Genomic DNA, 10,102 nt, shown 5'->3' on the forward strand with positions numbered 1-10,102 from the left:
AATATGGCAGGAAGACAGGGTTAATAGGAAGCCCGGAAGAGAGTCAAGGGGACATTGATGTCTGAAAGCACCCCAATTGAGCAATTGAAGGGATGTGCAATATTGAGAGCCCCAAAACTGGTAAGTGTCAATTGACTTTTGTCTCTTCATCTATGTGATTATGGTTTTTGTTTTAGATTCTGACAAATATCTTATTTGATGGCCACCATCCTTCTTATGTAGAGTTCAGGTGGGTGGAAGTTTAGGAGGGTGATGGCTGCCAGCAAGACATGGAAGAATTTTGTGCTGTCTCCTATGGCTAACCAGCGTCAGTTTGGGTTTGGGTTTAGGGCTATTCCTTGGCTGGGACTGAGTAATGTGCTGGATACCTCTTACACTGGTGTAACTCCCAATTACCACTAGCATAAGTCACAAGGAGGAATTTGTGTTCTGCCTGTTTTATCAGCATAATCCCATCTCTTCATCTATGGGGTTATTCTAAAAACTAATGGTTATGCTAAAAACTAGAAGCCTTCTTGAGCTCAGTTATATAAAATGAGATTATGGAGAAATCTTAGCAGATTGTATTTTAAAAGGCCATCATAAGATCAGAATTATTGTAAAGGACTGAAATATTCAAAATTAATATTAATATGAATTTCTAAAAAAATACAAGTAAGGTAAGGAGATTTTTCATTGGGGATGTAGATCTTCTTGTCTGCTAGGATATGGCTAGGTCAAAGATAAACACAAACACACTTCACATGTGATTTTCAATGCATGTTTTTGCTCCTATGTCCTTTTTAAAACACGTGGCTCTGTCAATCTTACAAGCATAAGAAAACCCATCTTTTCCTGTTTATTTACAATGAAAAGATGAACAAGCTGAAATAATGACCCATCTGCCATCAGTGCCAAACTGTCAAATCATCTTGTCACTTCTGTATTGTGCTTCTGCATAAAATCAGTGGAGGCTTTTATCCTGCTCAGAAAAGAGGTAACTTAAACTGTGTAATTACAAGGACTGCTCTTCCTGATGAAATGACATTGATTGAACAGCATGTTTTGACAAGAAGGGAAATTGATTTCCCTTTCTAGCTATAACAATAACGACAATGTCCCAGTTGTGCATGATGTAAATTTGTGAAGCTCAATTGACTAAAATGAGAATGTCTGCTTAGAACAGCAGAAATCTGGCAGAAGTTCACAGAAGCATGGGGAATTAGATACTCCTATAATTTGACAACAATATAGTATATTGACAGAGTGATCCTAGACATATTCACTCAGGAATAAACCCCACTGTTTTACTCTCAGATAAATTAGTACAGTATTGTAGTTTTAAAGTCTCATCTTTACAGCACCATGTCATACTACTGCAGACTATGTGCCTTTTTGTGAGGTGCATAGTAGTGTCCACATTCCCTGGACAATGTACTTAGAAAGTGAGCTGATGAGATGGCAGTTAGCTGGTGCTTATTCACTGCTGAAGTTGACATAGGAATGTCATGGCTTTTCACATCTGTATCAAGAGCAGGGCATACATTAACTTTTGTCAACTAGAATTTGTAAGTGATAAACGTAATAGGTGATTATGACATGAGGAATGGAATTTTGCTCATCTCTGCTTCTAATATTGATTGTTATATAGGCACAATGGGATTTAAATTAGATGCTTATTAGTAATGTGGAAGACAGAATAGTTGTCTTGACTTGGAGAGAAGGGTTGAAAGACCTCTGCAATTGAATGTTCTTGGGCCAGTTACTATCAGCCGGTATATTATTTATGCCAGAAGACAGTTGAGCAGACAATCCTTTGTTGGCTGCTCTGGATGCCATAGAGACACAGTATGGTGCCAGTATGGTCAAACAAATAGATACAGGCCAAGATTCAGTTTTGTGGAATGGAAAGACCTGTAGACCTGTATGCAGTAGCATTCAGAGATATAGCCATGTTAGTCTGGAATATCAGTTTGCAAAGGAATCTTGCAGCACCTTTGAGATTGATTAAAAGAAATTGTAGCATAAGCTTTCATAGACTTTGGTCTGGTACAGACCGGCACAATATACCTGCTTCCCAGTGGCGTGGGGGCATGGCATATGGATGACGCACACTCTACCACCACATAACGGGCAGCTTTTGGCATTCCAGAGGCATGGTGTTTAGACACTGCACACCGCAGGAGTTCTGAAAGCTGCCATTCTTCTGCCCTGCATGAACACCGAGGAGGCTGCAAATGTCAGGGGCCCCTGAGGGTCATCCATTCCAGCCCCATTCCTTTGCCCTGCATGAACACCGAGGAGGCTGCAAATGTAAGGGGACCCTGAGGGTCATCCATTCCAGCCCCATTCCTCTGCCCTGCATGAACACCAAGGAGGCTGCAAATGTAAGGGGACCCTGAGGGTCATCCATTCCAGCCCCATTCCTCTGCCCTGCATGAACACCAAGGAGGCTGCAAATGTAAGGGATCCCAAAGGGTCATCCATTCCAGCCCCATTCCTCTGCCCTGCAAGAACACTTAGGAGGCTGCAACTTTAAGGGACCCCAAAGGGTCATCCATTCCAGCGCCATTCCTCTGCCCTGCATGAACACCGAGGAGGCTGCAAATGTAAGGGGTCCCTGAGGGTCATCCATTCCAGCCCCATTCCTCTGCCCTGCAAGAATACCTAGGAGGCTGCAACTTTAAGGGATCCCAAAGGGTCATCCATTCCATCCCCATTCTTCTGCCCCGCATGAAACAGGAAAATGGAAGGGGCTTCTCCCCTTTCCCCTCTCCCCCCCGGAAGCACAAAGGTCAGGATGCCACCAAAACCTCCAAGGAGCATGCGCAAATATGTTGATGCGAAATGTGAAAGACAAAAGGAAGGCGCTGGTGTAGTAAAAAGTTCCGCTATGCATGGTTTCGCATCACGCAAACTGCAACTTTCGTGCAATTGTAGCGCTAACCTAACGTTACGGGGGAATGACGGAAAAGCAAGCAATGTGGTAAGACATCACGTGAAACAGTCATTTCGCAACGTTCTTTACACTTCCTTAGCACAATTGAGGGTCCAAAACTTTGAGTCTGATAAACCTCAATGACATTATCATTTATCTAGAGTTGATAAATACTTGTTCACAAGTTATCACCATGCCAATAGGGCACTCAATTCTATGAACTGTCTTCCTCATATAATAAAATCCAAAAGGTCTCTTTGTGTGATCGCCAGCTTGTTTTATTTGCTGGGTCAATGACTCCAGTAGTACTACAGCAGCTCAAACTCTTCTAAACCAACTCTTTGTACTAAACTGGAACACTCTTTCACTTTTTAGCAATGTCTTGCTGAACTGCTATAAACAGAAATATAATAACTTCTTGATGTAAGATATTAGACTTATTACAACTCTACAGCACTATATAAATAAAGCATATTAACAACAACAACAACAACACAAACAAATACATTGAACAATGCCAGAGCTGCTGTGGTAGCAGAGAGGGTGGTTTTTTCCAGCCCAAAAAAGAAAGACATTTTGCTGCTGCTTTTTGGACTGGAAAAATGCCAGATTGGGGCCATGGCATGTGGTTGCCATGGCCCCGATCCAGCAATGAAAGCGGTGGTGTCAAGCTGCCCCTTTAAAGCTGTCTGTTTTGGCCCTTCATCTATTTCCTCAGATGCATCTCAGTTAGTCTAAAAGGTGCTCAAAGATTCCTTTGTTTTATACAGTAATGACATTCTGGGAGATGTTCAGCAGCTATTATGGTAGCCATTACTGTTTTTTGTGGGGAGCATTGGAAGGGGGAGAACTATTGCCTGCATACAGATCAGTCTCTAAGGTAGCCTATTTTGCTGAGGGCAAATAGGAAACTGCTTCCACAAGTGGGCACTGGTTACCTTCTTATGCATGCATGTATAAAGTACAACTGCTAGTGCAGCCTGGTGTAATGCCAGGCCAATGCTCCTATAGGATTCAAATGCTCAAGGGCCAAATGAGAAGACATGCCACAGAGGTGAAGGAAAATGGTATAACTGATATTTATACAGGATTAGGGATGAGTGAGCACCATGATGTTCAACCTGAGAATACCATATATACTTGACTATAAGTCAATCTCATGTATAAATTGAGGACAGGTTTTGGGACCAAAATTATGGATATGGTATGACCTGTGGATAAGTCCAGGGTAAAATGTAGAGGATCCCCCAGTGTGTGTATGTGGTTGTGCTAGTGAGAGTGACTCTTAAAGAAGCAACAATCAATCACCCATGACTCTTTCTGCTTCAGCGTTTCAGTGTTCACTCCTGAGACAGTGAGGGAGACAGAGAAGTGGTGTGTGTGTGTGTTGGTATGTGTGGGCACGGCAAGAGGGACTCTTAAAGAAGCAGCAATCAGTCACCTATGACTCTTTCTGCTTGGCTCTGGAGAGAAAGAAACTGCTCTCCCCACTGCATGGGTAGAGAAATCTGAAAGAGCTACCATCTCATAACCATACTGACCCATGTATAAGTCAACCCGGAATTTTGTGATCAATCTTTGGGCATAATTTTTTTGATTTATAGACAAGTATATATGGTAAGTCAGGCACTCCTAGTATTCCTGTTCAAAAACTGAAAACCCTCAATTTTCAGTTGTTTGCTTTTAATGCTTTGAGTACTCATGCGTGTTTCTAGAATCATCGAATCATAGAATAATAGAGTTGGAAGAGACCGCAAGGGCCATCTAGTCCAACCCCCTGCCATGCAGGAAATCCAAATCAAATCATCCCCGACAGAGGATGTGGGCACTAAAACCAGGCACTTGCAGAAGTGCTTGAGTTTTTGCCATTTGTGATGCTCACAAAAGCTCATTCTTTTCAGAGTTGAGATTTAGAATGATTGTGGTTGCTATTCAAAGCCCAGATCGAGCTCCTTCCTCTCGTATGCAAGGGATGTTGGTAGAAAGAGCAACCAAAAGAAGATGAGATGGGTATGAATTTACAGGACCTAAGCAGAGAGGTGGAGGAGAGGGGGGGGGCTTGGAGAAGAGTAGAGAAGAAAAGAAAAAAAAAAAAAAAAGGAGAGGGGAAAGGGAAAAAGAAAAGAGAAAATGGTAGAAAAACAGCATAACTTGTTTGTGGCAACCCCATGGGCAAAACCGTGGGGTCGCGACCCTCTCTCAGGATAGCAATGCTCATCAAGATTGAAACGTGGCAGTTCTACTGGCAAACCATGGGACTTCGACTTTCTCTTGAGATGACAATGCTTTATCCATAATCAGATAGATAAGTCCATGTTGACTTAGCTGGTCTTCACATCCTGCTTCCACTGCAGAAAAGGGCACGTAACCTAGCAAATGATTGTAAGGCAAACAACGGACATGTAAGCAAAATGACAATAAAAGGCCCAGCCAGAAACCTGGCTGGGAGGCAAGCTTGTGAGGAAGCTTGTGCACCCCCATTCCTGTCTCTGCGTCTCCTTGCCGCGACACTTGTTTGACTAGTAGTGCCAGAAAGCCTCCATCCAAAAGCTGTCCATAGGTGTTTCACGCTCAGTACATACTATAGAATGGCCATGGTTTGTTCACCTATGGTTGACAGAGCCTTTCTTTCTTTCTTTCTTTCTTTCTTTCTTTCTTTCTTTCTTTTGTTGATTTTATTCCACCTCTTTCCCAACACTGGTACTTAAACAGGTGCACAAACAGAATTTATTGATAAGTTAAAGTATTAAAACATAATAAATAAATTGTAATTAGAACACAATCAAATTATAAGCAATTTGAAAAAAAACACATCCGTAATCAGAAATGATGATCATTACACCAAATGTCCAAATATAATTCTAGAGGGTCTTTCAATGACATTATCATTTATCTAGAGTTGATAAATACTTGTTCACAAGTTATCACCATGCCAATAGGACACTCAATTCTATGAACTGTCTTCCTCATATAATAAAATCCAAAAGGTCTCTCTTTGTGTGATCGCCAGCTTGTTTTATTTGCTGGGTCAATGACTCCAGTAGTACTACAGCAGCTCAAACCCTTCTAAACCAACTCTTTGTACTAAACTGGAACACTCTTTCACTTTTTAGCGATGTCTTGCTAAACTGCTGCAAGACTAGAACACGGAACAATGGATGCAAGCTCCAGGAAAAGAGATTCCACCTCAGCATTAGGAGGAACTTCCTGACAGTAAGGGCTGTTTGACAGTGGAACAAACTCCCTTGGAGTGTAGTGGAGTCTCTGAAGCAGCAGAAAACAAGCTGGCTCCCTCCTCAATATTCCTGTTAGGCATCTAGTTATCTCAGTTTAGAGACCTTCTATTTAAGGGTTTTATGCCCTAGGTTTTCTCTGAGAAATCAGGGGTGCCAGAAATGTGTACAGTTTCCTTGGTGGGAACCGTGCAGTTTTGAGAAATAGGTTTTCAACTTTATTTAAGTTTTAAGAGTTTGCAGGAAGAAAGGAATACCTCATGGGTTATCTTATTCCAGTTCAGTAATGGTACATGGTTTCTCCTAATTGTTCTGTTGAAGGAAGACTATTTATCATAGCTGAAAAGAAACAGGTAAGTTTCATTTTGTGGAATGTTTCTACAATTCTATGGTTCTATGATTCATAATCCTTACTATCTGTTTTTGGCAATTTGCAGTCTTTTTTTCCTATTAGCACCAAGTTGTTGAGATTTTTTTTGCCATATCAAGTATCACTCTTGAAATTCGGATTGCACAACCTCCTGGCCATGTGGTTGCTGGGAGATTCTCAAAGTTCAGGGAATTTAACATCCATCTGCAACACAAAAAAGATACTTTCTTTGCAGTTCAATACATCTCCATCCTTGTGAAGCCACAGGCCCCTTTGCTAAGCAGAAGACACTGAATGTCTCACTTTATACACTGATTTTTGTATATTATACACTGAACTGTGTGTGTGTGTGTGTGTGTGTGTGTGTGTAATATTTTGTATATTATATTTTGAATTTTGTATGTTATATACTGAACTTTGTATAAAAGCTCTCACTACAGTGAAAATAAATTATAGAACCATGTATTATTTTCCCTTTCCACTAGATGGCAACCTTGTACAATAGTTGTACACTAGTTTATAATTTTCAACAGTTGATGAGACTTCGTTAAGAGGAATCTCAATAGGCCCTGCCTCTCTTGTTACAGAGCAGGTTCATGCAGTTTTTATTTTAACTAGAGAAGCTGTATTAGGGCAGGGGATTGGCTTAATCCTTCGCTTTTTTGTGTGTTCCCCAGCAGCAGTAATCAGCATCAGAGTGCAAAAGAACTGCAGGCTTCTACCCAGAGCTTGGAAACTTTCTTTTCCCCCCATTATGCATTACAACAGCTATATTGACTGGGGAGTGCTGGGAATTGTAATCCAGGCAAGGGTCCTTCTGAGATTCCAGATATTTTGCACTACAACCAGTGGCATCATTAGCATTGGTGTCACCTGGTGGAGTAACTCATGGTGTCACCCCCCATTGCCCTCCTCCCAAACTGAAACCATACAGAATCTTTAGAACATTTTTGTACTGATGTTACCCATAATTGTAGTTTCAGTATATCACTGAATGTGCAGACAGTACTAAGCTAGATGGACCATTATAAAGAAGAAGCTTCGTAATGTATCAGATACTTTCACTTTAAAAATAAACTGATCTTGTTTTTAATTTGGCTTTCTTAGTTCTGAATCAAATGTAAAGTAAAACAGATTTCTATTGCTTTGTTGTTTATTGAATGCTCTATCTTGCATATTCATGCTTTACTAAAAACAAACTAATGAACAACAAACTTATAAACAAAGCCCTGTGTAGCCTGTCCTTAAACCTGGTTATTATTTTCAATTAATAAAAGAGGATATAGGAGAAGTTCATACTGTAATCTTTTGTTCAGTTTTAGCTTTGAGGACCCAGTGCATAGTAATCAGAATTACTCCTCCCAACAGTTGTTTCTGTGTGTGCATACAAATTTGTGTGTGTGCATCAGAAACTGAGTTAGGTGATAGCTTATTTTTCATTATGTTTATTTGCCTCATCTCTTTCAACAGTACAGCTCATTTTCTACTGGGCCGTTTCAATGTGTGGGTGTGTGTATGTGTGCCTTCAAGTCACCTACAGACCTAGAGTGACACCATGAGTTTTCATAGGGCTTTTCTTAGGCCAGTTCCTTCCTCTGAAATATAGCCTACAGCACCTGGTATTCTTTGGTGGTCTCCCATGTAAGTACTAACCAGACAAGACCCTGTTTAGCTTCCAAGATCAGATGGGATCTCGTGCCTTTGGGATATTTAAGTAAAGGCTCCTTTTAATAGTATATTTTAAATGTTTGTTTTCTTCAGAAAAAGGGCCAGTTACCAGTCTTCTGCCTTCTCAAGTGAACCATTCTCCAGTGCTCAACCATCTTCTGCTAGGAAAGAAAATCAAGCCAACAAATAGGTCTGCCAAAAATGCTATTATTCATATTCCAAATCATGCTGGAGGCAAGATGTCACCTGGCCCGCATGAAGATCTGAAGACAAAGCTCAACTCTCCCTGGCGCACTCACATTAGGGTACATCGGAAGAACATGGCAAGAGCCAAAAGCCAGCTGGGCTATGGGGATACTATAGGACTAATAGAAGAGCAGAGTGAGGGTGGGAATACTAAGAGTGTCAGTGTAAAAGAGGAGGCTCCAAGCAAACCAGAATCTGTAGAAGGAGAAGGAAGTGATTCAGATGCTGGCATTACCAGGGAAGCTGATGGGCAATCTCCTGAACCAACGTACAAAGATGCCAATACCAGTTCAAACATATCAGCAGTTCAGCTGAAGCTCGAAGCACTGGAACTTACCCAAAACAACAAAGATAACATTGACTCCAGGCCAAGTCTGTACTGTCAGACACACTCCTCTGAATTACCAAGTTCGCCCAAAGACAATGGCACAGTGGCAAAATCCCCTGAAGGCAGCACTCCCAAGTCACAAGTCTTTAGTCCTTTCCCTAATGTCAAGCCACTTAGAAAATCAGGTGCAGCCAGGAATCTAGGATTGTATGGTCCAACTGAAAGAACCCCAGCTGTTCACTTTCCACAAATGAGCAGAAGCTTTAACAAGCCTACAAATGGTAACAGTGGTTCTAAAAGACGATGATGCATATATTTCACTTCATTTATATTGTTATTGGCATTATCACTGCTGTTTTAATTTTTATGGTATGTGTCTATGGGTCCAAAGGGATTAATATATAATTTATTTCATTGAAATAATGGTGATCAATGTCATAAATCTTTGTTTTTCTATAATATAGAATAGTGAAAGTATATGGTGACACATTCCGTTATCATGGTTAAAAATAAATAAAATAAATTGACTTGCAGCATGGCAAATGTTTCTGTCTCTGCTCAGTTCTGCCAGTCATTCAAATGATATTTGTAGAGCGGATTTCCTTCAGTTTTGTTCAGCATTTTGGGAAGACTACGACCATGTTATGCCAAGTGGTTAATTAGTTGATCCTCCTAGTTGCCTAGAACACCTATATCACTGTATAGGTGAAGTGCTCATGACAATACTGTACACATAAACCTATAAAGATAAGTGTATGTGTTTATGCACTTATATGTGCCATGGTATTAAGACTCTGATAGCCCAAATCCCTTGGCACTGATATGAAAGGAACCCAAGAACTGTGTGCCTCAGAATTACCTTGTTTTTAAAAATCTGATGAGTTGTACTAGTTAAGAAATACCACTTTTACTCACTAGATGGCACACCTTTCTAGTGTTCTCAGGAGTTTATCAGACATTGGAAGTATGATCCAATGGCAATCTGAATGCAAGCATGGGGTTTCACATTATTGCCTGATAGACTACCACATGCAATTTCGGGCAATGGGGAGTCAGTCTGAACACAATCATGAGGTTTCACGTTATTAGGTGATAGACTACCACATGCAATTTTGGGCCATGGCAAGCTATTTTCGGGCGATGGGAAGTCAGTTGGAATGCAATTCGAATTCACGTAAATTCGCTGAACTAGCGAATTCACGTGAATGCGTTCTGGCCTCACTTTCTTTTCATTCGAAATTAAGAGAAATTCCTCCCATGTGCTATACTCCATGGTATTTCTGGCTACACATAGATTTAAAACTACTGAAAATTAGTTAAGCTGTTTTAAAATCCAAATG

At 40.8% G+C, this 10,102-nt stretch overlaps 1 protein-coding gene across 1 annotated transcript; it reads left to right on the plus strand.

Moving 5' to 3' along the window:
• Positions 1-92: 92 nt before the first annotated feature.
• LOC149312198 (TBC1 domain family member 30-like) lies at positions 93-9,177 on the plus strand. The gene is made up of 2 exons (XM_089527182.1): positions 93-120; positions 8,282-9,177. Exons 1-2 carry the CDS (start codon positions 93-95, stop codon positions 9,067-9,069), a joined length of 816 nt encoding a protein of 271 aa, XP_089383308.1. The 3' UTR covers positions 9,070-9,177.
• Positions 9,178-10,102: the final 925 nt, after the last annotated feature.

Source organism: Sceloporus occidentalis, unplaced genomic scaffold, assembly GCF_023333645.1.
Source record: "Sceloporus occidentalis isolate IW3139 unplaced genomic scaffold, rSceOcc1.0.p SCAF_5, whole genome shotgun sequence".
Lineage (NCBI taxonomy): Eukaryota > Metazoa > Chordata > Lepidosauria > Squamata > Phrynosomatidae > Sceloporus > Sceloporus occidentalis.